General features: G+C 39.4%; 1 protein-coding gene across 1 annotated transcript; it reads right to left on the bottom strand.

Moving 5' to 3' along the window:
• Nucleotides 1-17: 17 nt before the first annotated feature.
• Nucleotides 18-27,759, bottom strand: CERS3 (ceramide synthase 3). Its single transcript, XM_025164673.2, has 11 exons — nt 27,578-27,759; nt 26,491-26,608; nt 22,149-22,267; nt 20,236-20,293; nt 18,311-18,361; nt 16,098-16,190; nt 15,230-15,358; nt 13,281-13,387; nt 11,465-11,621; nt 5,766-5,813; nt 18-325 (listed from the first exon to the last, which is right to left on the bottom strand). The coding sequence occupies exons 1-11, from the start codon at nt 27,757-27,759 to the stop codon at nt 194-196; spliced, it is 1,194 nt and encodes a 397-aa protein (XP_025020441.1). The 3' UTR covers nt 18-193.

Raw genomic sequence — 27,759 nt, 5'->3', positions numbered from 1 at the left:
AAAAACAATTTCATCATATGCCCTCTAGACAGAATATTACACAGGAGGCTCTTTTTCAAAACTGAGCTCACTTCTAAGCTCACCCTACTGATTTACAATAAAAACAATCATGGACTTTGGTTTAGATGTTGATGTGAAAGTCTATATGGTGACACAGCAGGTAATGGCACTAGGAGATGGCATTGACTGGGCATTAATTAATATTATTATTATTATTTAGGAGAGGATCACTTAGTCCATTCTTCACTCCATTCTTCATGTACTCCCCTTCAGCATCACTGAAAGAGTCTTCTTCTTCTTCATCACTTCGGTCATCTTTAACATTCTAGGAATAAAGAATATCAGCAGCATTAACAGAAGCCTACTATGCACTATGATGGATTGCTTAGTGTTACAGCAAACAAGGAGGAAAGGATGACATTCAGAAGAGGTGTAGACCAACAGTTACTGATTGCTTATAGAGATGCTTTGGGATGGCCCATTTCCCCATAAGTATGCCTAGTTTCCATGAAAACAGAGCAAAGTTAGAAGAGGAAATGAAAACATAAAGCTCCATCAGCCTGACCACACAGCACAAACTTCCTGGGGCTCTCTCTTTCCTCTTTTCCAAAGCTATATGCAGAAGGGTATCCAAACAAACAAATCATAGTGTAAATACTGGAAGATAAACTTGGCACACGATCAGATAAAGGAAAGAAAAGGCATCTTTCTCCACACAAACAACTAATGAGCTATCATTTTGTCCAAATCACCCCTAGTACTTCCTGGGTAGAATTTCCCTTTGCCCTTAACAAAGGCAGCAACAAGGTTTTCTGGGGCTCCATGGAGATTGTCATTAGGATTTTACAGAGAGGAAAAAAACTCCACAAATCAAAAAACAATATATATGCTCAACAGCGAGGGAGGAAATATTTTGATGGAAATCTGGCACATTTTTCAGGCTTGGATCAGTATAGAACATACTGATTGCCTCATTGATGAAGAACCTGATGATGTGTTGTTGAGGGCATGCCTCGTTGCCTTGCATTACTATCATCTCTTAGACTCTGAATACTCTGATTTCTTTTTATATTGAACTTAAGCTGACTTTTGCTTTTGGAGAATCAAAAGGAAAGCTATCTGCATAATTGTTGTGTTGAAATGCATGTGAAATTTAGCCAAATTGCATTAAATGTACTAAGGAGCACAACTAGCTTTGGATCAAATGAGAACATGTTGTTTGGCTAAAAGAATAATAGAATAATAATTCCATGTATGTAAATCCACTTAAAAAGTCACCTTCTGTTCATTTCAACATCTAAAAGGATGATTACATGTAAACCTTGAAGATAACATTCAACTGACTCATTAATAAACAATTCATGTAGTGATTAACCTTTCTATTTTTGTGATATTAGTACCATATGACAGACGCAATTGCCATATGACAGTTTGGGTCATTTGGAATATCTATCATAAAATGCTTACAATCATTTCTAGCCTACTTTGATTGAAAACAGTTTTTCTCAGCCTGGTGTCCTTCAAATCTATTAGATCACAATTCTCATAATTGGTCACTGAGTTTCAAATCATCATTATCATCTTTCTGGATCTGCAGTTTTAACACCAGTGAATATATCAGTGAGAGTTTCCACTATAGACCGAATATTAATGTTTAGGAAATTGAGGGAAACATCTTACTTCAAACTTAATAGCCCTTGGTTTTCCCAAATTACAAAGCATTGGGAGATATAAAAACACACAGATGAGACCCATTAGTGAGCTCAGCACCTAGACATTTAAAAAGAACTATTGAGCAGTAAAAATGTTAGCCCAAACCTATTGGAATTGCTTATCTGCAAATTACTGTTACCAAACTTTTTGAGGGGCAACTGTATAACTCAATCCACATTGTTAATGTAATCAGCTAAAATGGCCAGTGCATTCCTATAAACTTTGACTCAAAAATGAGCTTCCTCATTAAGAGTGGGGCTCTTTCCAAAGGAAGTGTCCACAGAATTATAGGCTCTGTAGAACTTGAGTCTCTGTATGCGATAAAACAGCAAGTCACTCTGACTGGGGATGGATCCTGAAACAGCAAGCAAAAGGCTGTTAGCTTGTCCTTTTTTATCCAAACAAACCACATTAATTTACCTTTCTCAAGTCTAGATCATTGCAAGTTCACACTTTTTCGGAAATCAAAAGTAGCCTCCAAATGTCATCACTTCTATCTACCAAATCACAATACTTCATTTCAGATGTTTCATTACCATTTGGTTGAACCCAGTGGAGATATAATGACTGAAACTATCCTGAAGGAAATGCAGTTTTTATTACCAGTCGTGGACTCCATAAATTCTGTTAACTATGTTACTGAAATTCAGTAACTCCTCCAGGGCATGCAGCTTTGGAAGCATGTCAAAAGCCCAGGTGGTAAAGTGTGAATCCCAGTGTCCCACTGCTTTTTGAATGAGTCCAATTATAAATCCGTTCTTGGCAGTAAAACAAAGGACAACAGACCAAGACTTTTAGCATTGTTTCTAAAATGCCTTTGTTAACCCTAAAACGAAGCTTTGAGTTGAACTAAAGGGGTTCTTGTTATGAGAATGCGGCCACCTTAAAGCAAACCAAAACCAGTCCAAAACAATAATACAGATAATAAGATTTATTATCTTATGGGTAGTGTAACTGGAAGAGCACAACAGGGATTCAAAGAAAAACTACAGGCTTGCATCTTCATCTTCTCCTTTGAAACCATCCTATATGTATATTCATATATTTGGAAAGTTGTTTCACAATGCAGTTTGTTTTCTAGACTATTGTGATTACAGGGGTTAGCAATCTAACTGAATTAGGAAACCAGTTTGCAGTTTTACCTCTTCTCAGTTTCCTCTCATCAACTGCTATCAACTAAGCAATTATGAACACACCAAACAATCTGTAATTAAACCTGAAAATTTAAAGTCAGTCACATTCCAGTTATTAGCAAGCATTGCTTCTGTATGGGACCTTGGTTGGCAAATTCAAACTAGGAACGACCTCTTTTAAAACTTGGCTTAAACTCATACCACATACTGCCATGCCCTCTTTTGAGAAACACCCCAGATGAGTCTAGAATAATTTCCCACTACTCCAGGACTGTTTCATACTCGTTGCCTCAAATATGCAGCACCATTCTCTTGACTTTGTGGATCTTCCAAAAAGGAAAGCTTTTTGTTTTTCCTTTGATTGGGAATCTGTGTGCTCTTTCCTGCGAGATTTCTGTCCCTGCCATTTAATATTCCACATCTATTTGCTATACCAGATTCTAACCTTAGCCAACTGGCTATCCAGGAGACACTCACTAAGGAGATAAGCTGTACAAAACACAACCTTTTTGCCCAAGGAAAAAGGCAGGGGGAAAAAGGGAATTCTAGACACTCGCAGAAACATCCACTCGTTGGAATCTTTGGCTGGCCAAGAGGAAGTGACACCATCTTCTCAAAATTAAAAAAGCCATGTTCAGATGTTGAAGGGAATAAGAGTGTCAAGGAGAGACTCAAAAATGTTTTCCCAGAGAAACTATAGTCAGTTCAACAGTGTTCCAAGAGGACTAGTTTGGAAACTGAGTTGAAGAGTACAAGAGGTTTGAGTCAAAATACTCAGGAGGGAAAGGGAGAGGACACTAGATATTATATAATATCCATAATGGTGTTGAGATAGTGACAACATACGTGTTATGAACTAGTCTAGTTCTAGTCTCCCCATAATCTGGATCAAATTCTAACTTCAAAGAATAAGACCTATCCTCTTTTAGGTTATTGGTGAAGGATTATGCACCCTTCAAATAATAATAATCTGTGCATGTAGAAAAATAGCCATGTCAAGGAGAAAGCATCAGCCCATCTTTCTCTTATGTGCTATTTATTTAGATGAAGGCAGGATTCTTCCTTCACCCACATTAGAGAAAAAAATATTGAAATCTGATGAGTCTTTTCCCTAAATTGGAGAAACCTTTCTCCATTTGATTTTGCAGATTCAAAGAATATGTTACTAGTGGGGGTGGGGGGTGGGGGTGGAATGGACAAACACTCCAAAAACAGGGATTCAAATTGTTTGACTTCAATTCACTGATAAAATGCAACTGCCACAAGATGGGGAGATGACAAAAATTTGCATGGTGTCTAAGGGAAAATCAGAAAAATTCCCAGAGACCAATCACCCCTATTAACTTTTATGTTCAAACAAACAGCGGAGAAAGAACTCTGGTCTTTGGGCACTGCTGGAAGCAACTGGCTTGCATTTGGTGGAAACATGTTTCTGGCTAAATGATCCTTTGGTCTGCACCAGCAAAATGCCAATGTTCTTAGTGAAAAGAGGTTGGAAAGACCCATTCCTGAATCTGGAACTGGGATGCCTTGGGAGATTAACGCATTAATGAATGAATGACTTGTTTGGAAAAAGTGAATAGCAAAATACAGTTATAATTTGCAAAGTTGAAATGCAGGAATGCTAAAACAAGTGGTTAAGGTGTGGATGGCCTATGGCATTCCTATCTGACAGTATAATCACTTCAGAAATTCTTGGCAAACACTGCCACAGTGACCACTTGTTTTCTTCCTGTATGCTTCACACAAATTTAAGCAACAGGATATTTAAAAAATAGTCTTCTACTCTATGGTCTACTAAACATGCTCCTGTAGAAGATCTGGCTTGACAAGACCAAGATCCACATTGCCTCCCCCACTCTACCCTCATTTAATTAGAATTTAAGCCCAAAGAAACTGATCAGTGCTGTAAAGTAAAGGAAATTATCTGAGAAATCTGTTGGGTCTCGAAGTATCAACGACAGCCAAATCAGAAGAGGGAGAAAAGAGAATTTAAGACAATCAGCCATCCCAGTGTGGAAAATCCATCCTTCCATCCACTTCTGAAGTCAAGACTGATATTGGATGTATACCAATTCTATTAGGCACAACAGACCAATGTGCTCCTTGTCTGAAAGCAAACAAGTAAACAAACTAAGGGGTTGGTCTTCCATCTACTGGGAGAAACAGATGAGAGGAAAACTTGATTGTGAAGAAATATGATTTCTAGGATCAAGACAATCAATCAATAGCCCATTTAGAGAATGAATTGTATCGCCAAAGGAGATGAATGGATAGTACACTTTGAAACTAATCACTTTACAGATGATTTAGATTGATCCAGAGATTCAGGTAGATTTTTAACAAGGACAACAGACATTCCCCCCACCCCCCAAAAATATATACAGTGGTACCTCGGTTCATGAACTTAATTTGTTCCGCGACTCTGGTCGCAACCCAAATTGGTTGCGACCCGAAGCAAATTTTCCCATAAGGTTCAATGTAATTACGGTTAATCCATTCTGGCGTGGAGGACAGGGAGGCGGTTATTGCTTGGAGGTAGAGTCCCCCTCCCTACGACCATGTGTCAGGGGCAGAAAATGGCCACGGACCACGTATCAGGGGCAGAAAAATGGCTGCAGACCACATGTCAGGGGCGGAAAAATGGCCACGGACCACGGGTCAGGGGCGGAAAATGGCCGCGGACCAAGTGTCACGGGCAGGAAAATGGCCGCGGACCGTGTCACGGGAGGGAAAATGGCCACGGATCCTGTTCGTCACCCGATCCGGCGTTCGCAAACGGAGGCAAACTTTTGCAACCGGAGCTGTTCGTGAACCAAATTGTTCGTGAACAGAAGCGTTCGTGACCCAAGGCACCACTGTATATATTGAAGATTGAACACCTCTGGATAGAGCATGCATAGACCAGGCACTGCTTACCTTGTCATTGGCTATTTTAGCCCAAGCTGGTATAGGAATCCTGAGAACCTGGAAAGGGTAACTGGTTGTAGAATGAACATCAACCAAGATGCAAGATGCTGGGTTGGCCCAGGGAAAGACAATCTTTTCTGCTCACTTCTTTGGGAAGCTGGTATTTATTATTATTTTAGAAATCATTTCAATCACCAACAGCCTCTCCCCAAAGAAATCAGGGAATTGTAAACTTGGGAAGACACTAGAACATTTATAGAATACCTAATCACTTTTTTCTGAAAGCAAACAGCGTGTCTGAAAGAAGACCGGATATGGTGTTACTGCTATGCAGAAATGCCTTCTATTCATTGTGGGGGAAAACAAGTATATGCACTTACCATTTAATCACTGCAGGATTTTCAGATTTGCATTTAAATGTCTTTGCAAAGATTCTCACTGTGATATAGTGAGATATATCACTATGATATGCTATAATCACTGATAGTAATTTTAAAGTGGGAGTAAGCAGCTTTTACCAGGAGCCAATTAAAGAAGCTGAAGTAGCACCAAACCAAGGATCTGGCTAAAAAGTAAGCCATTGTTAAGTGGCTCAGAATAAGAAGCATCAGAGCCCTGAAATGCCTTGTAAGCCCTTTGGATAAAAAGATGAAGGTCTGGTTCCAGATAGAGATGGTGGCATTACACAATGTTAATAAACATTACACACTGTTCGTGCTTAATCTGCTTTGGAACCCCATCCAACAGTCTACCAGTTTCAGGTATTTGTATCTACTCTCAAGAATGGATTAAGGTTTTGCATGCACACACCCTTATCTAATAATCTCTATGGAGGAGCTCAGTAATGTCAGAAGTTCCAAATTCTAAGAGTGTTCTTCTTCAACACTCACACTTCAGCTGCCTTGTCTAGAATTAGTTTCTGATAGCTGCTATGATAACCATGCACCCATCATCAATGATATTTGGCCCAGTGTATATGGCAGAACATGATTTGCATCTGGCTTTCTATACTGGCTGGAGGAAACGATGACTTGTGAGCGGGAAGTAGGGCAGTGATCATTTCAGAGTTAGGGGCAGATCAACAGCAGATCAGTTTTGGATTACATAATTACATACTCACACTTGTGGAGAGGAGATAGAACCAGTTTGTATAGCCTATACTCAGAGATTTTTAGATCTGAACAGTTCACTGATGTCTCAGAGGAATTTCCCCATAGATACAATTAGTGATCTTATGTGGGCCATCCCTAACATTGGGAAATAGACATTTGGGAGCAATCATAGACCCATTTCAACTATATGGTATTCTATGGAGTTGAAATCAATGAACCTACAGAATGATTATTAAATCATGAATGGTTGAAGACTCAAGCCAAGTTGGGCCAAATACATACAACTCATTCCATTTTATAGCCACACTGGGGGACAATTTATCTTGAAAGGGGAGATAAAAATGCATTAAAAAAAATAAATGACATGATTAAAACTAATGCCAAAATAATGTCAAAACCATTAGCGTGGTTAAAGCAATTTTAAAAAGAATGCACTCGTGTTCCTCCCATCAAATGTTATTGAGGCCCTTGGATCTCTCTCTTTCCTGACATTATGGAGATGAGGCTGAAACAAGTTCCTAGCAAGCTGGAGACTAAAGACTTCTGTGACCACAAGGAATGCTACCTTGTGGCACCAGGAATACTGGGAATGCAGCTATAGGAACCATAAATATAAGGGGGCATGGGAATACCATTTCCTGGGCACCATTGGATCCATTGAAGACATTTTTTTTTTTTAGTGTGTTTAGATGAGTCCCCCTCGTTGCCTTCCCCTCCCCAAAAAAGCTAGAAAATGGAGAGAGGAGGCTAATGGGTAAAGGTCTCTAATGTGGAGGACAAAGCAAACTCGTTTCATGTTGGCCTGGACATCAGGCATTTAAGAGGTTCTGATCTATAAATTCAGTGTATGAAGCCTTTTTTTTTCCAGGAACATCCACTTCACAAGTGCTATCATGTACCAAAGTAAACTGTAGCGGACACTATAAAGATGGCATAGGAGTAGCTATGATGGAATGTTATTTTCAGCTAGGTTCTTCCTCCCCATCTAAGAAACATTTTCTAAAAGTGCTTTTAAAAGAAGAATTGAATTATTTGGATGATAGAATTATTCTTATTAGATTTGCATCCAGCTCTGGAAAATAACATTTACTATCAATGAATTTCAGTTTCAAGATCAGAAGTAATCTTGCTTTCAATCACTCCAACCTTTCCTGTCCTTATTTCTCCATATCTTTAAATCACCTTCCCTCAAACTATCCACCCTATTACAACTCTGCGCATATTTTAGCGTGCTGGAAGCCAGAATCAAGACTGTATTATATAACTATAAAACTGAGAGATGTGATAAAAAGACATTGTGTTTCTTAGGACCAAAAAGCCTTCAAACTCAAGATAGCAGCCAAATCAACAACGAAGTGCTGGTAGCACATGGTGGTAATCTGTATTAAACTCTTTAAACTAACCTGAGCAGTCATTCAGGACAAACAAGATCTGTCTTTAAAACCATGAATTGAAATTTAAGTTTTTAGCTTGAAGGTTTGGCACCAAAGTCGAACCTTTTGCAGCTATTTTCTTAACTGGAAGCCATACAAATATTGCTCGTAAAACTGTTATTTAAACTAAGAATATCAGGAGATATATGCTTGTAAAAAAATCAAACCTTATCTCATCCTTTTCTCACTCCTAGTATATAGGAAGCAGCCTGATTCCGAATCCATGTGGCTTAATGCTGTCAGCATCACATTTCCCAACCTGGTGCCCCTCTCTGCCCTTTGCTCCCCATGATCTGGGAATGCAGGGAGTTGAAGTCTGATATGTCCTAATCTCACCAACTCAACTTAATTGATCAGTTTTTGGTTGCAGTTGTTATTTCCAGTTTTGAAATAACAATAACTTGCTTCTTTAATTTCCTTGCACATAACGAAACAGCTATTTGCAGGAAGGCTAGTAAGAAAGAGATGCATTTAAATATCTAGTGAACCGTTGACTTGTTTGTCCTTATAACATGGGCTTTTCAGCAGGCTCCTTTGGACACTAACAGCTTTGGAGATTCTGGCTGCTTTCACAGCCAGATTTGTCACTGTTATGGAAGAGAACTTGAAGAGCAAGAGCAGCTGAAATCATCCCAGACAGTAAACAGGCTGCCTTCATCAGTGTTCAAACCAGTGATTTCCAAGCTACTATGCAAAATATATTGATATTTCTCTCTCTCTCTCTCTCTCTCTCTCTCTCTCTCTATATATATATATATATATGCATGTTGGTGTGTTTAATAAATGATCATAAAAGATCAGTGAAATTTATCCAGTAGTTAAAGTAAAAAACATACAAGCAACAGCCTATAACACACTGCAAAATCTAATATGATGTAGGTAAATCGAACTTTAAAGAGGGTAAAGAATGTTGTGGAGAGTGGCGAGATTCTGTACACAGGTTGGTGGAACAGCCTAGCACAAGGCAGGTAATAAATGTGAAAATGAGTAGATAGAAAACCTGGACTTTGTTAGTTGTAGAGCAAACCCACAAGTTTCTAATGGCCATAGCTATGGCTAAGAATTTTGTGACCTTCCTATCTATCTATCTATCTATCTATCTATCTATCTATCTATCTATCTATCTATCTCAAAATTTTAAACAAGCTTTCAAGATTCAATCACACTGTGGTGGGACCAGAAAATTAAACCAGGATGGTTTATTTTGGACTAGTATGGTCTCACCCAGTGTTCCTCAACCAGATGCCTACAATCGGCATTGGACAACTTCAGCTGTTCTAACCCAAGCCTACAAGATACAAAGAGTTCATGGGAGATGAAATCCACCACTTCTGAAGGGGAACATTAGATTGGAAAAGATTGATATAACACTCACTTCATTCTTTCATAAGAATATAAGATGTGCATGTGCGTGGGGGAGCTGGAATACACATAGACAAATACATATGGACTTTGGAGAAGCAGCATAGAAAGAGTATTGACAGTTTTGAACTTTGGGGTTGGAGAAAATTCCCAGGAATACCATAGAGAGCTAACAAAACAAACAAATGGATCATAGAACAAATCAATTAAGAGTTCTCACTCAACACACAAATGACGAGGCTCAAATTATTATACATATTTTGGGGACATTTTGCAAAGGCCTAGCTCTCTGGAGAAATCAGTAATGCTGGGAAAGTTAGAAGGAAAGAGAATAAGAGGATGACCAGCAGCAAAGTGGATGGACTCAGTTACCATGGTGATGGATGCACCATTGGCTGACCTGAAGAACCAGGTTGGGGACAGATCATCCTGGAGAACGTCTATCTATGTGGTCACTAAGAGTCAACACCAATTTGATGGCACGCAATCAGTCTATCAATACACACACACACACACGCACGCACAAATGGACATACATATACAGGGTGTAGCAAAAGTCAGCCCCCATAGACCAATCACAATATGTTTTATTAATTTTTTTTTCAGAGAAAAATGTTACTGTACTTAGGAATGTTCAAAGGTCATGCATCAAATGAGTAAGGAAGCCTTTAGAAGAAAATGTCAGCCAATTTGAGCATTTAATGTAATTTATACAATACATTGTCTATGGCAGTGTTGTCCAAACTTGGCCACTTTAAGATGAGTGGACTTCAACTCCCAGAATTCCCCAGCCAGCCATGCTGGCTGGGGAATTCTGGGAGTTGAAGTCCACTCATCTTAAAGTGGCCAAGTTTGGACAACACTGGTCTATGGGGACTGACTTTTGCTACACCCTGAATATGTATATATGCTATATAATACAGAATATAACATATATAAAATATATATAGTTTATGATTATATAAGGTGGACAAAGATTCTTCCTTCTTCTCTTTGCTTGGAAATCATCCAGGAGGCTCTCTGCCATTCAGAAATGTAGGCTTTTTTGCATTCACACTTTCTGGAATGTCCACATGATGCCCAGAAGCAACCCACATTGCTCCATTCAATTGAATATTTTATCTATTCATTTTTCTATAGATGTTTGTTTGTTTTTCTTGCTGACCTTTGCCCTTAATACAGTTTCTATTTAATTGTGGATATTATTTTAAAGAAAATATTTAATTGGTAGTTTTCTGGATTGCTAAACATTGACTTCAAACTCCAGCCATAGCTCTGGGAGTTCCCCACATATAACCACCACAACAAATGTGCCCATGGAAATCTCTCCTGGCATTACTGGGCTCCCTGCTCCACATGGCTTTAATTGTGAAAAGATTATTGTAATTTTTAAAAATGATTTTGGAAGTTGGCAAGAGATAGACCAAAGTACCAGGTTCATCTGTATTTCCAAGAATACCTCTCAACTCCTTATGGGCATTCTTCAAAAACCAAAACAGATAGCTGTGGACCAAATCTTTTCCCTTCTGTTTAATGGGGAGTTTGTCCCTGTCCAGCTGCACATCCATTTCATATATGGGCAAGCCCCATTACTGAAATCGCCCCCATTCCAGCTATTTTGTGAGAGCAACTAAGAGATGCTGTTAACATGGCCATGTGGCCTAGTTTTAGGTATACTGTAGCTCTCACTGCTCCTCCTCCACTTGACTGAGTGTTCTAACCAAGTTAGAGAACTCCACAGTTTCCAGCAGATCCTAACCATACAGGCTTCCATCAGAAGGATCCTGAAGTCCAGCCTTACCTTCACAAAAATGAATTTCTTCAGAATGTTGAAAACTAAGTAGCCCCAATAGAGGTGAAGACATTGAAGGATCAATAGCTGCCCATTGTACACAAAATAAGCTAGGACGAGTGTCTGGGTATAAAATATAGGATAATATGCCGTGGCCCGTATAATCCTGTTAAGAAAATGAGAGGAAGAAAAAAAAAGTTAGATTTTATCTGTCGTTATTTCTCATATTAATGCAGCAGAGGTAATGTAGACCACAATTCTGAAACAAAAGAAAAAGACAAAACATTGAAAAAGAAAATGTCCAAAGATAAATAAATGAGATATATAAACATGACATTAAGTCATGTTGGCAGGACTCAGATATTGACAGGGTTCAGATTCAAGCAAGAGGTCAAATCTAAGGAAGTTGGGGAAGCTTTGAACTATAACTCATCATACTTCTCTCTCTCCCCAAAAGTAAAGGTAATTAGTATATAGTTTATGGGATGCTTGCAAACTCAGAAAGATCAGAAGGAAGTTTGTATGGCTCAGAAGTTTTGGATCCTCTTTGTGTACTTTCTGTTCATCATCTGTGCTGATAAATGACTGTAAATAAAGTTCACCTCTGTATCCTGCCCATCTGGACCACCATGGTGCACTCAATGTAGGCCCACAAAATTCTCAATAAATGTATTAGTTTTAAAATGCCACTATCCTCTTTGCTGCTTTTTGCTGTCAACAGACCACTTGCTGTCCTTCTGCAGCCTCTGCAGTCCTTCTGCAGCCTATTTATTTATTTATTTATTTATTTATTTATTTATTAAATTTGTCCCCGCCCATCTCTCCCCAGTGGGGGACTCTGGGCAGCTCACAACTCATTAAAAACAATAAATAAATATACGATTAAAAGCTATACACACAGTTGCAAAAGATGGAAGGAAAAAGTCCAGGAGGCCAATGGTTCAGGGCAGCAATGCCAGGCCTCTAAGGGGCTAGCCAACCTCACACTTGATGACTTCCCTCCCTGCCCCAGGAGTGAGGGGGCCAATCTCACCTCAAGATGTTCCAAAGGGCAGGGGCTACAGCAGAGAAGGCCCACCTTCTGGACCCCGCTAGTTGGAGCTCTTTCGCCAAGGGGGTCCGGAGCATGCCCTCTCTGTGTGATCAGGGGGGACGGGTTGAAGTTGTGGGGTTAGAGTTAGGGTTAAACCTGCTTCCCAAGGGCATCCATGGAGGGAGGTCAAGAAAGTCAAGATAATGACTGCAACTGTGCAATAGAAATTCCACCCTTTTGTCAACACATGCAAATAAGGGGCGGGGGTTCAACTGCACAGTTGTGACTGCCATTTGAGCATTTTTGGATGACCCACCTGCTTTCTAGCTTTTATCATTCCCTTTGATGTTGGGCCAGGATGTTGTGTGAGCTGTCACCAGGTATTAATAGAGTATAGGTAAGGTTTATTTTGACTCTGGTATTATGTGGGTTTCTTGGGTCCCTTGCTTTTTTGTTTTGGATTTTTATCATGTGTAGTTTTGGGCTGTTTTTTTAATGTTGTTTTTGATCTTAAGGTTGTTAGCCACCAAGAGTCACTCGAGTGGGTGACCATATAAACTGAATACATAAAGAAATAATTTCCCAGAGGAAATACCAATATTTCTTCAGCTTTCTTTGACTTTCTCATACCCCTAAATTAATTCAATTCAAGGTTATGAATAGCCTTTACCATATTTGGCACCCAGCCCTGAAAATATCCAGAGGTCATTTGTTTCTCAGTCGTTTGGCTAAGAACAGGTGTAGCATCCAGAAGTCACATTTTCAAACCGAACAATCCATAACACAGCTTACCAAAATGGAAGGAGAATGAGCCGTGTGATAAAGAACACAACTGCGAAAATGACAAAGAGAACACTGCAGGTATTATCCCAGCGAGCGTAGTTGAACATCTTTGCAGCCTGAAATTGAACAATTGGGAGATATTACCACCTTGGAATGATCTCCTGAAAAAGGATCAGCTATAGCGGGTTGGAGAAAAAACCCAGTGAGTTGTGGAGGTCAAATCTCTTTTCAGCCTTGAGAAGATAAAATATAAATGCATTTATAACTGCTGTAAAGAAGATTGGAAGCTGCTTCTTTATATCTTTTTTTAATCCTTCCTTCCTTCCTTCCTTCCTTCCTTCCTTCCTTCCTTCCTTCCTTCCTTCCTTCCTTCCTTCCTTCCTTCCTTCCTTCTCACTTTACTTTTCTTTTTCTTCTTTAAATTTGCATTGTTTTTACTCTGTAAACAATTCCATGCACACTGTGAGAGTGTGTTGTCAGGGGAAAAAAACTTGTTAAACACAGGAGACAGACACTCCCACTCCCACATCCCCTCTCAACCCTGATCAAAGAAGAGCCCATTGGTTTCACAGCTACCTAACTTTAGGAAGGGAAGTGGTTCACCCCTCTCCCCTCCGTCCAGGCCTCTTCCCATCCTAAGGGAGCTGAGCGGCTTGCCATTTCAATTGTAAAAGTAATAAGCCAGCTGTGGGACTGAGTCTCTTCTGTCCACTGTCCACACTCCTTCCCACAAAGCATCACCAGCTCTGATCTCCTGGTTGCAGCTGTGTGGACAGGATGGGGAGAAACAGTAGCATGTGAAAAGAAGGTTGAACATTTCTCATTCACGTGCACTTCTTTTGCATTCTAAATACATGGCTTAGCCCTGCCATCATGGTCACTTTGGCCTCCAGATGCAACTATGATGGGTGGAGTGGAGAACTGGAGGTGGGTGTCCTTCCCTGCCTTGCATTTTGGGGTGCAGAGAGAAAGCCAGGTAAGCTGAACCCCACATTAGATTCTAACATAACTCAAGCAACATATTGGGCTTCCTGGTTGCAAATGAATCTTTGGTCACTGCCTATTCCAAAGGCAAGCTGGCTTTGTCTCCAAGTTCTCTTCGTGTTTTCCAGTTTTCTTACTTATTTCTCCTTTCTAGGTTTCTATGCAAGACTTGCCAGAAAACAGACTGCACAAGTCTTCTTCCCACCCTTTGTTCCTCACACTCAAGTACCTGGCATTTCTGACTGTTAGTGTCCCATGGAAAAAGAAGGGAGTGGCAATGCACTGACTTCTCACGCCATTTTCTCTCCACATTGTTACCGCAGCAATAGTCATATATGATTATATATCCATGGGGAAGAAGAGACCCATCTCATCTAAAGACTGCAGAACTGTCTTTGCTACTAGTAAAAAGCATCAAGGCTCCTAACAATATTGCAAAATGCTTTCCCCCCGCCCCCAAAGGATTCTGGGGAAAAAAAATCTAAGGAAACATTTGAGAAAAAAAAAATCTACTCAGAGTTGTCTTGTACATTTGGTCAGGAAACATACCTAGTTGTTAGCTGTCACTGACAAAAAGTACAATATTTATAACTTAGTCATAAGGACTGGCCTTTAAGATATAGCGCTGCTTTATCTTGGTTTAGGACAGAGTCTTGAAGATTTGTCTTCATAGAACTAGTTCCAAAGTTGGTGTTCAGAGGTAGCAGCCTGGAGCCAATCTTGGCCATTTTCAAAAAAAAATAAAAAAAAAATGAGCCAGTTAGGATTTAGTTTGGTCTTGGATGGAAAACCACCAGATTTTTTGATGGACTAAGTGAACCAGTGCTCAGTGTCAGGTCTTGATAAAATAGTTCATCATTCAGGCTGAGGGCTCATATATAACTCCTGCAGATACCACAATGAATTAATAACAATAATAAAAATCCAGTGACTTGGGTAACTCTGGACAGGCATAGGCAGACATTGAAATTTACCTCCAGCCAAATATCTGCAGAATCGTGGACAATCATCACCAGTGTTCCGAGACGGAGATAATTGCCACTCCAGGAACAAAACATCAAGCCGAGGGCAGCAAAATGATGTACCACGTGGGCTTTAAAATCCTGCGGAAAATAAATAGAGTAACTCTCCTCTTAAAGCAAGTTTAATTTGGGAAGAGGGAGATTGATGGTTCTGTCTCAGGAAAATTAGGATGGATGTGCTGAAGTCAGTGTACCCATAAGGATTCTAGATGGATAAATGAAGAGGAAATTATTTTCCTCTTCCTAGGGTTGAGAGAGGGTGACTGGCCCAAGATTACTGGACTGGAACTCACAGTCTCCCAGATTCTAGCCTGATACCTCTACCACTACACCAAACTGGCTCTCCTCTTCTCTGGTACGATATCCAGATGCTGTGCAAAATTGCATCACTAGACATCGGTTTGTTGTAGGCAGCTACAGTTTGCAAAACTAGATTTTCAGACTTTCAGTAGTAGTACTGAAGGTATTTTGCAAGAAAATAGCTGTAATGGGCAGTGGGGCATAGCTTAATGGGGAAGCGAGCCAACATTACATGCTTGAGAGAATGGCAAGACAAAAGACCTAAGGTCGCTTTGAAGCTAATAGATGGAGCCAGATCAGTTCTTAGCTCATTGTGGCTTCTTTATTGACTTGTGCTGCTCTAACGCTGCAGATGATCTCAGCCACCTTGAATGTCAGAGCAAGAACGGCTGTCAAATTTGGAGTTAGAAAGGCTTCTATTCCCTTACCCTCCTGATGGTCATCTAGCATCCTAGAAGCCAGGATCTGAGAAGGCCTTGCATACCATCCCCAAGCAGAGGAGTTTATAAATCCTGCTTACCTTCCTTTTAGTGTCAGTCCCGATAGTAAACAACAATGACCAATAGAAACTCATTTGAAGCATGTAGTACCAATACTGTGAGGGGAGCATGGGCTGCAAGGAGTGGGTGCAAAGAGAAAAGACCATTAATTTTTGGGTTAGGAAGGGAGTACATTTGTTCCAGAGAAAGTGTTGATAACGGAACCAGGATTGGAGCAGTAATTAATAGAAGGATATTAAAAAGAGTAGAGGGAAAACATGGAAAATCCCCACAACTCATCACTGGTGCAGATAGAAAGACACGGCTACATTCAGAAGTGACAGAGCCCCCATAGTATGCCCTTTAGGTAAAGCAAGCATTTCTCTATGATTTTTGTTCTTTCATATCATATTGTGTTTTTAACCTTCCCTAAATGCTTTAGGATTTTCTTGCAATTTTTAACATTTTCCTTTACGGTTCTTGGATTGCATGCTGTTTTTTTTTTTTTTTTATTGTGTTTGGTCTTGGACCATAAATAAAGTTTGGATTTGAACCTTCCCTGTATGCTGCCTTGGGTCCCGTGACCATAAAGGAATGTTGATTTGATTTGGGAACTGGGTCAGATAAAGGTCTATATATTTGCATCATTTATTTATTTTTGGGGGGGTCATTAATAATAATATGATAATAACTTATGAAACTTGTATGCCCCCCGACTCTCAACTACTCTGGGTGGGTGGCTCACAACCATCAAAAAAGAAATTACAATAAAATTAATAAAACATAAAAAATAAAGATAAAAGATGGCAAGTGTGATGAAGCAAGAGGTCTTACTCTGCTTCGCCAAAGACCTGGGTGAAGAGCCAGGTCTTCCCAGCTCTTATCTTCCATGACTTAGCTTTTTAATTGTTGTTGTGTTTTATCATAAACTTTATTTGAGAACAAGAGAAAACTTTAATATCTCTTATTACTGTTACTCCTACCTATGGTGTTTTTTATATTCACTAATCTCATGCTCTATGACATGAAGTCTTAATATCATTTGTATTCCACTTTCTAGTTTTGATAGACATGTTAGTGTTAGTGGTGTTTATCTTACAGTGGGACATTATTATGTGCTGGGCAATGAGGTCATCAAGATTGGGAAATAGCATGATGATTAGGTGGCCTTACAAATCTATTCTTACAGTTGGTCACGCAGTCAGCCAGATGTTTAGACTGGATTTGCCATTTTTGCCCACCTATCAAGTCCTTCCCAAGGACTTGGGATAGGCAGATGTTGTTTAAAAATATTAAAGGTATTGTTGCAGGATGTAAGCTCATAGAATCATAGAATCCTAGGGTTGGAAGGGACCTTTGAGGTCTTCTAATCCAATCCTCTGCCCAAGGCAGGAGCCCTCATACCATCTTGGACAAATGGTTGTCTAATTTTTTCTTGAAAACCTCCAGTGATGGAGCACCCGCAGCTCCGGGAAGTGAGCTGTTCCACTGCTTAATATTCTCAATGTCAGGAAATTCCTCCTTATTTCCAGGGCTGATGATGATTTTGTCAATCAGTTGCAAAAGGCAACTTTACTTGGAATAGATTATCATCATCATCATCATCATCATCATCATCATCATCATCATCATCATCACCATCTTTTTATTCTGCCTTTTTTATATATTACTCAAGGTGGCGAACATACCTAATTGTGATCGAATGTAATTATGAAGGCCAGGCTCAGAGAGATAAACATTTTCTTAGCTCGCTGGAGGAGCGTGGGAGCTACAAGAGGATGAGACTGGCATCTCCCTGAGGAGTTCACAATGTTGTGGCTGGCTGACTTGGGATCTGGGGTTTCAGCCTGGGAAGATTCTTGCTAGAGGTTGTAGCTAATAAACATAGCTGAACTGAATTTGCATTGTCTCTTGGAGTTCCTTGGGCTAGGCCTGACACTAGTATTGCTAATAGATAGTAGTAATAATAGCAATAATAATATTCCTAATGATGCATATTGAAGCAAGGACATTTTTTGTGGTCTGCTAGTTCTTATTTAACGGTTTCATCATGTTAGCTTCTTATGACAACATGACAACTCTTCGTTTATTTTTCCCCCCCTAAGGGAACACTTTGCTGTTGGCACCTGCAATGTGGAATGGCAAGAAAGCCACAGTATTCATGTGCCATCAAAAATGAAGGTAGGAATACTTTTTCACACAGACTCAACAGTCCCCAAAGGATCAGAAGCACCAGCACCTGCAGGACACTCACATGCAATGGATAGTTAACCCACACTTGCCAAATGTCATAAAACCAGGGTTTCTGGAAGGAATATAGAATAAGACAGAAAACAGTCATTAATTTTTTTCACATGACAATAGTGCAGATCTCATCCCTGCCACCAACTCACTAGGTAATTTGGGGGCAAGGCATTGCTCACAAGGATAACAATATTGGCCTATCTTCTATAACAGCCATGCCCAAACTGGTGGCCACCACAGGGGTCGAAATGAAAGCCAAAGACCTTCTAGTTATTTTTTGCTTAACTGCAACTGCACCTTTCCTCCTCACAACTAAGCCTGCGAGGTAGGTTGGGCTGAAAGACAGTGATTGCTTGAAAGTCACTCAGTAAGCTACTTTGGCTGAAGATGGATCAGTGCCCTTCCCAGCTCTATGATTGTGTCATTAGAACTTGCATCTTCCTGGCCCTCTTCCAACATTTTAAGGATTTCTGTGTACTTCTCCATTTTTGGCAGCTCCAAATTGGAAATGGCTATTATAAGAGTCTTAAGGATGACTGAGATAACCATATACAAAGCACTTTGTTAATGAAACACATAGATGCCAAGGAGGATTAAACGGTAACTTTAAGTCATTTGTGAAGCCTCCAGGCTTGTGCCAACTTGCCTGTAATAAGCTCTAACTGAATGCAGTGACATGAACTTCAGCACAGTCATACATAACATTGTAGTTAAAGTGAAAGTAAAATAAAAGTAGCAGTGCACTGTAAGATATCTACAAAGTGCAAAATTAGATGTGAAATGAATCATTCATAAATAGGTCTCAGAAATAAGAAGAACGTTAATAGCAAGCGTGTCAGACCTCCTTTCTGACAGATTTATTTGCCTACAATATTTATATAGTACAATTCTAGATGTTCTTTGCAAGATTTAAAATAATACAAAGAACAGGTTAATACAAAACACGATCATTAAATTGTAAAAGCTAACAGAGTTGAGAACTAGCAGCAGGACATGAAATGAGTACAATAAAGCTTGTAGGAGGACTAAAATGATTGAGACTAATATCCCAAGAATGCCCCAAAGAACTGAAAAACAGTAAGGGTTTTGATACTGAAAATCCTGGGAAATTGAAAAATAAATTTTAAAAAAATTAAAAAATCTTCTCCTGGTGTTGAGGCACCCCAATATGGGCAAAGACAAGGTTCTCTTTGGAGGGTGTTCCATGATGGAATCCTTCCATAGAAGATATCTCACTGATGGCCACTAATTGCCTTCATTTAGTAGAGTCATTTATTTGTTATTTACTGCTTAGATTTCTGTCCCAACTGTCCTCCAGGAGCACAAGTAGCTTCCAACAGGGCTCTCCTTTAATGTGTATCCCCACGACAGGGCTGTGAGATAGATTGGGGCGGCTGGGCTGAGAGTGAGTGACTGGCCTAAGGCCACCCAGTGAGTTTCCGTGGCTGAGGGTGGACTTTTAGAGAAGGAGTCCACAATGGGAGGAGGCAAATCTTCATGTAGCCTGCAATTAGTAGGCTTGAAGACATCTATATCTTCAAGAATTAATACTTCTTTGATATTAATAGAACTCTAGGACCATGGAGGTCATAACATTCTCCTCTCCCAGAAGATTTTCTTATGGTGCAAAAGTGTGGGTACTATTCCTGCATAATGCCTAGCCTGGTTTAATTTCTTAATTTAAATTCTTCTGAACAAAACTAAAACAAAAGCCCCCAAAATCATAAATTCCCAACCATAACAACGACTCTGTTTGGAATAATAATAGTCAAAGTCTAGCTCCACCCATTTTGGGGGAGATTACACCTGACTTTACACTAATCCAAGTTTAAGAACTCATGGGAATCTACCATGAAAACAAGGTCAGGATTAGGCTATAATCTTGATGAAGATTTTGTCACCACTTGACTCCTCCCTCCCCCATGTTTAACTTACATCGCAGAGAAATATAATTCCAGCAATAAATGAGGTACTGTAGAATAAACATCGCCAACTGCAAAAATAAAAAGAATGTAAGACCAAAGAGTTCACACAGACACAGAGAAAGATGGTAAGACAGAACAGACTGTATCTAGTCTCCCCAACACAGCTAGGAAAGCAGAAATACCTGTTTTCCCATCTCCCTCCTTCTGCATTAATTTGCCTCTTGATCACACTTTCATTATTTATATTAACTACAGTGAGCCCCTTTTCACCATAAGGGCAAAATAAGCCATAGTTATTGAACTAGGCCAGTTCAAGAAACGGGCACAGCAGGGATTCTAGGAATGGTTTTCCTTGTACTCCGGCAGAATAACAGAATCTTAAAAGTCTGATCATATTCCTCTGTGTCCCATCTTATACTAGATAAAATCAAGGTGGGGTTGTTTTGAGTTCCTCACTTTCCTCTTACTCTGGAGGAAGTGATTTTTTTTTTTTCTGAAAGTGCCCCCTGAATGGTTTATTCATTCCTTCCCTATTCCCAAGGCCAGGCCTCTCTTCCTTCACGCAATGCTAGTGATCCTTTGCTAAAAAGACAAAAAGGGGGATTACATGAATGGGAAGACAAAAACAGCATGTAACCCAATAAACTCCCCTCAATCTCCTAACCATACAGGGGCGTCCACGGTGTGTGTGTGTGTGTCAGGAAAAAACAACAACATGCAGTGTGCAACCCCACCCCTGCTTTCCCACGTTAATTATTTTATTTCATTATGAAATGCAAATCATACATTACAGAATACAGATAATAGCTGAGTACAGTGGCATTGATACAATAGAAATTAGAATTGTTAATGTTATGATTTAGATAAACCTTTGAAAGATGAGGAAGAAAAATTTATTTCAATCTTAGATCTGATTTCTGAAATGTTAATGCCCATATGGTTGCTGAAATTGCACAATGAATGCTAAACATGACCATGATAAATAGTTGCAAAATGGATTGAATTGTTTTATACTGTGAGAAAAGTTTCGATCTTGGAGCTTAATAATTGATACTAAGTTATTGTTATTTATAAATATTAAAAAAGAAAAACAAAACACTTGTAAAACATGGTGGGGCTTTGACAGCGCTGTCGTGACTGCCATTTTGAATGTTTTGGACTCCCGGAGGTGGCTCTGTAACCATGGCTAGAAAGATTACAGCTTGGAGGATGTAAGCCAGAATCAGAGAAGGGAAAGCAATATACAATTCTATGAACTTTTCCAGGAGATAATTCTAACGTTTTTCAGCCACTGTCACTCCCAAAGAAGTTCAAGCTTTCAAAAGCAAGTGTTTTGTTTCACTTAACTATCCTGAGTGCTGGGAAGAAAACTAAAGAAAATTAGTTGCAAGTTATAATCTGTAGGGATCCTTGAACCAATAACAAGATCAGCTTTTAATTGCTATCCCCCTTCATTATGGGAATAAATTGGCATTATGTATATATGCATATGTATACAGACACACATACACACCCACACTTGCCTAAGAGGAAGCGTAGGATATGGGAGTAAGTGGAACAGAAGAATGAATTAATTTCTAATCCTCACATTCAGATTTGGTAAAAACTATCCATATCCAGTTTGGAAACTCAAGCTACAGCTTCAGTGTATACAGGGTTGTCTGAAGGGGGTCAAGATGGTGGCTGCAACTTTGCAATTGAAGCTCCATACTTATACGAGTGTTTCTGGAGAACGGGCAAGACACGGCTCATTGCTAACTATGTTCTCATTTATTTATTTATTTATGTTGACTGGCAAGAAAGGAAATGTCTGGTCATGCAATAAACAGAACTCCAGTAAATGTCAAATTTCAGGCTACTTTTCTACCTGAGAAGAAATGTTCTACAAACAGAGAATGGAGGACAGTGTGGTTTTTGTCTTACCAAGCTTCTTTGAATTTCTTATGCAGAGTTGGGATTTCTAGATTGCGTCTTCTCCTGAACCATTTTTCCACCAGGTGCACAGTCCAATTACACTTTTTGGCTAGTCTACGTATTTCTGACTGCAGGGTTGGGGAAAGAAGGAGGGAGGAATCAGTGATACACATGCTGAAAATCAAGTAATAAAAACAAGCACTGCAGCTTTTATGCCAGTGTGAAGCAGAAGGAGGAGAAGAAACAACACTGTCCATCCTTCTTAGAGAGCAGATGTGTTTGCTAGATTAAAAAAACACTATAAAGTTCTAAAAACTACCCAACATTGTTTAAAAAAGCACTATATGAATATACAAACCAACACATGCCTAATGGTTTAAGTTTTCATGGATTAGAGATCACCTAATCCACTGGATGATGGAGACTCTGGTTCACAAACGCACCATAATAAAGGTGTCAGTCTAATTATGGAGCCATCATATTGCTGCTTTTTAAATGTTTTTGTGCTATGGGAGCAGATCAAGAGCAATTCTTCCTTGAGTCATTCCTAATCTCATGCTAAAAACTAACATATTTAATATATATGATATAAAATATAGCTAGGGCTGTCTGTGGCTTGTTCTTTAAATCCATGGAAGCAAATTTTGGACTGGTGTGGTTGAAAATTAAGGACATGGTTGTTTCCAAAGCTGGCTCAAAAGATAGCCAAAAAGGCCACGGCCGTGGCACCTGCTTATCATTCTGCTTATCATTCTGGGCAACAATGTGGGCTTCTTCCATAAAGGGATTTTGCTTTTTAAGTTTTTGAAAGTCCTCTCTTAATGGTTCACTCATTCCTACCCCATTCCCAAGGCCAGGTCTAATATTCCTTCACATAGTGCTGGCCATTGTTTGCTCCCCTGTTTAGAAAATGATCAAGAAATATTCATAAAGAAAACTTTTCAAGTATTAACTTTGATTAATACTTGAAAATAATAATATCTATACCACCCAAAGAGCTGGAGATGGGGTTCATGTATCCCCCCCAGTTGTATTCTCCCCAGAAATCTATCAGGCAGGTTAGGCTAAGAGAAAAGGGTTGACCAAATGTCAAGTTTCAAGTCAAAAGTTATTCTTTTCCAAGCACGACTCTCAGAGTTCTCTTTAGCAAGATGTATTGAGATCAATAGGATGGCATTACAAGAAAGCCAGCAGCTGGATTATTTTTCATTTAGCACCCATAGATTTCAATGCATATTAGGATGGTGACTTTGGGTTTTCTTTCTAACAGCCTCCAATGATCTGGTGGGGAGGTGGTTTTTTCACTGTTAACAGAGAACCTTGCCGCTGGTTGTTGACATAACAGGCTCATTATCAGTCTGGTATTACACCAAGATTGGCCAGTGAGTTTCTGCTGGCCAGTTTCAATTTCAGTCTTCATGCTAAAGTAGTGTCTCTCAACCTTAGCAACTTTAAGATGAGTGGACCTCAGCTCCCAGAATCCCCCAGCCAGCACTAATTTCAGCCATATTGAGTAGCCTGAATTCACTGGATCTAAAACAGCTTCATTCTCTCCAGGTAGCTCTTAGATAAGGTCAAACTACACCAGCCAGAGACTTGTCAGTGATATGGAGGTGGGCCTTCTCCATGGTAACACCCATTCTGATGTGTTTTGATATATTCCAGGTGTCATATCAAATTATGGAATAATTTTTTGATGATTATAAAGTATTTGCTGCAATTGGACTAAGGGATAGTCACCTAGTCAGCCAGATAAGCTGAACCAACCCTGGCAATCAGTAGGTGACAGATGTTGCAGGCAGATTACTCTTGCATGCGGAAATATAGTAGGATGAGGTCATCACCATGTTCTAACATGCTCCATTTGGCAATCGCCCAAAGAAGATAAGGGTTACCACATTCAGGGAGGCTATGTTTACTGGCTCTGGAGCAAACAATGGCCCATGTAATGACTCTATTGACATTAGCATAAAGATGTTCCTTTTCTAAAAGGAAAACTCACTTTATAAGTTGCCAAATTCCTTCTGCGTGCATATCGCACTCATCCAATATTGACCAGCAGGGTCACTAACAGTACTATTTGAAGTTTGCTGATAGGTTGTATTCCCATTGATGTCTATTTGGTACATATATTTCCTTTCTGGTTTTTTTATATGGTCAGTTATCCAAATCAAATGTGATCTGATTTGACTTTCATGAGAATCTATCTAAAGATACGTTTAATCATTAAATTCATAATTTCCTTCATGCCAATATTTAAAAATAAAGCCCATTAGAAAACCTACCTCCACTCCAATAAAGAGCAGCTCAACAGGCAAGAGGTAAAAATAGGGCCTGACTACATGCCGTGGATCATTGCTCTCCTCCTGTTAGGATTGTTTCACATTCCACATATCATTCTGTTTGATGCAGATAATTAACTAAACAAGAACCCTTTAATTTAATTTGACTAAACAGCTTGTTAGACTAACACAGTCCTAAAGGCATAAGAATGCTAAACTGGATGTAATATTAATAATGTACTTGTACTGTTTCTTGTACAATATGGGAACAGGGTGGAGAGTGAAAGGCTAAGTTTTTCAAATAGAAAAACTTGGCTTCTAAAAATCCTTATTTTAGAACCCTCTGAGGAAATGGAGTGTTGTACTGATGGTTTAAGGAGATCCTTAAAATTGAAGATAAATAGACAGACAGACAGACAGACAGACAGACATTCTAGTTCTGCCTTAGTCACAGAGCCAGCGAGGTGACCTTGAGCCAGTCACTCCCTCTCAGCCATAGGAAGGAAGCAATGGCAAACCACTTCTGAAAAACCTTGCCAAGAAAACTGCAGGGACATGTCCAGGCAGTCTCCAGGAGTCAAAGGCACAAATTATATAAATTATATATCTTTATAACTGCATCTTTTACTTCACCTGCTGTGTTCTTTGTTGCACTGAAAATGTTTGTTTGATCATACAAAGTTGCTGGGTTTCTTGTTTTCATTTCCTATAAGTCCATGTTCAAAGGTGGCCAAAGTCACAACCTATGTCCATAGCCACAGGTGGACTTCGAATGCCAGTTTTGCAAGTCCAGAGTCTTCTCTGAAAACAGTTGCTCATTCTGATGGCAAGTTGCCAGGCACTCTGAGACAAGAACATATCTAGATGCAAATCTCAATACTGTGCCTCTCCTCAATAATTTATTTTAAGACCAAAACTTTTATGATGTAACAAACATCTTGATGTATGTTGCAGTGGGTTCTTTTATCTCTTCCTTTCCAATTAACTTTCATCTTTCAAGAAGTTTGGATTTGCAAAAATGGCATTCAAAGTTCACCTGCGACTGTTGTGACTGTGGCCACCTTTGAACACCTTTGGACCTTACAGGAAATGAAAACAAGAAATGCAGCATCTCTTCCTTTCCTTTCATCTCTTTCCTTTTACAGTATCTCTTTCTTCCCAATTAACTGAATTTAAAAACCAAATAATTATAACGCTCATGACATTGATAACCTAAACTGTAATTAATATTGATAGAAGATATACTTTTTTCTTTTTTTCTTCTTTATTTGCAACCCTCTAAGGTATGTAAATAACCAAATATCAATAATTTAATTATACTATATAAATATTATTGTATTAACATAATACAATCTATCCTGATTTATAATAACACAATAAAAAAGGAAAAAGAGAGAAAATGTATACATAAAGGGGGGGAAAATGTGTCTCTGTAGCAATGGAAACTCTAAAAACTCACAGAACCTCCCTCATGTGATTCTCTTCCCAGGAAAACTAATTAAAATTGCCCAAAGCCATCAAGTACAGAGGGATAGTTCAGACCCCCATTCTGCTGCTTAATGAAAGTTTTCTGCAGAAATTGAGATAGGAAAAACAAAGTAAAAATATCAGCTGTGGGCAAACTCTTAGCAGTTGGAGGCCATATTTAATATTTGGGGAGCAAGAAGCACCGTGGGAGTACTAACATGCAAACTGAGTGGGAATATATCAGCATGTGGTTGGAGCCAAGAGTTTTTCCTTGGCTTGGTTTAGACCTTTTTATAGCCTCCACCAGTTTTGCCTGTTCACCTCATGGAGAGAAGTCATATGATATCTGCACTGGGGGCAAAGTGACTCATGATTCACCAACCCCATCAGTTGAGGACTTTTAAGAAAGCATGCAGAGGTCTAACAAGATTGGGAAACTCCAGATGTTGCCAAACTGCAATTCTAGCATCCCTCTCTTTGAACTATGGTTGTTTGGAATTCTTCATGATTGGAGGTTCACCATCCCTTGGCTGGAAAGAGAGAGGTAGAACCAGGCAGTGGTTTGGGTCATGGAAATCGCCATTTTTTTAAAAAATCCTCACCTGGGATGGTTTTTTAGTGCACTTTTGGAAAAATTGTTCCAGGGTAGGATTGTCCTGTGGCTTGATACGCCTCACATTCTTTATGCCCAAGAAGCTGGCCAGAGGAACAGCAAGATATCTGAAAGGAAATTAAAAGAAGAAGCATATAAAGCGAATGACTCCAATATGATGCTAGCTGTACTAGAGCACTGAAAAAGTAAGTGCCCTCTACTTGGGCTCAAGGTCAGGTTTTCTGTATTCAAGGGTGTAACCCATTTGCTTTGTCTCAGGGGGAGCTGCTGACCACTCTCTCACCCTGTATTGGCATTGCGTTACCCCTTCATTGGCATATCTTGGTCTGAGTTCCAAGACAGATGAGGAAACTGCCAGAATTTCCAGCCAACACATCCTTTGGCACTGCAGATCCAACCCACCTCCCTCTAGTGGTTAGGAAAGGTGAGACCACAGATCCATGGAATGGTGGGAGCTTGTTATTTCTCACTCATATTATCCTTTGAATCAGTGTTCCTCAACCTCAGCAACTTTAAGATGTGTGGACTTCAACTCCCAGAGTTCCCCCAGCCAGCAACTCTGGGCGTTGAAGTCTACACATCTTAAAGTTGCTGAGCTTGAGGAACACTGCTTTAAATGATGCGGTTAACATAATGAATGCTACTTTAAACAGAGACCAGACTCCATTCAGTTCCATTTGAGAGTAGTCTTTTCTTTTTCTACACCTAGGACCTGTTAATTCTGCATGTCTTTGCCCCATACTATTTATTTCTACATCTCCCCTTACACATCTTTCTACTTTACTTTAAAAACCAAACCAAACCAATCAACAAATAAATCAGGCAGGCAAACAAACAAGCAAGCAAGCTTCAAAATGATCACATCCTTGCTGTAATTTGCATTTCCATACCCTGCATATCAATTTTGAGACCCAATCAGTAGCTCAAGACCAACATTCTAAACCTGAAGACATCCAACTGAAACTGCAAAAATAGATATTGGGAAGACAGCAGTTATTTCATAGGATTGAAAACCAAATATGAAAAAAAAGTGAATGTTTGAAGCAGAAGATAAGTTTGTTTTTTTTTAAATTTACCTTTCAACAAAGAACCTGATAACCAACATCACAAAGGCATATGGAATTGTGGCAAATAACTGTCGTGGTTTGGGAAAAATATATCCATTACGATCTTCTAAGTCTGCCCATGTACAATTGGCAGGCATCCAGATGTTCTCCCACCAAAACCAGCTATATGCAGTTTTTAGTATGTGTTGCAT

This window comes from Python bivittatus, unplaced genomic scaffold, assembly GCF_059951505.1.
Source record: "Python bivittatus isolate LINGU-HERP-01145 unplaced genomic scaffold, Pbiv_v1 ctg000140_np1212, whole genome shotgun sequence".
NCBI classification, from domain to species: domain Eukaryota; kingdom Metazoa; phylum Chordata; class Lepidosauria; order Squamata; family Pythonidae; genus Python; species Python bivittatus.
The sequence above is the reverse complement of the archived record's forward strand: the minus strand, read 5'-3'. Positions and strand labels throughout refer to the sequence as shown.

Excerpts from the sequence above, each read along its gene's own strand:
- CERS3 (XM_025164673.2), bottom strand. The coding sequence starts at position 27,759 with ATGCAACACATACTAAAAACTGCATATAGCTGGTTTTGGTGGGAGAAC. Across the intron at positions 16,191-18,310 it reads GGGTTAACTATCCATTGCAT|CCCATGCTCCCCTCACAGTA; the intron begins GTGAGTGTCCTG and ends CACTCCTTGCAG. Across the intron at positions 326-5,765 it reads CTAAAATAGCCAATGACAAG|AATGTTAAAGATGACCGAAG; the intron begins GTAAGCAGTGCC and ends CTTTATTCCTAG.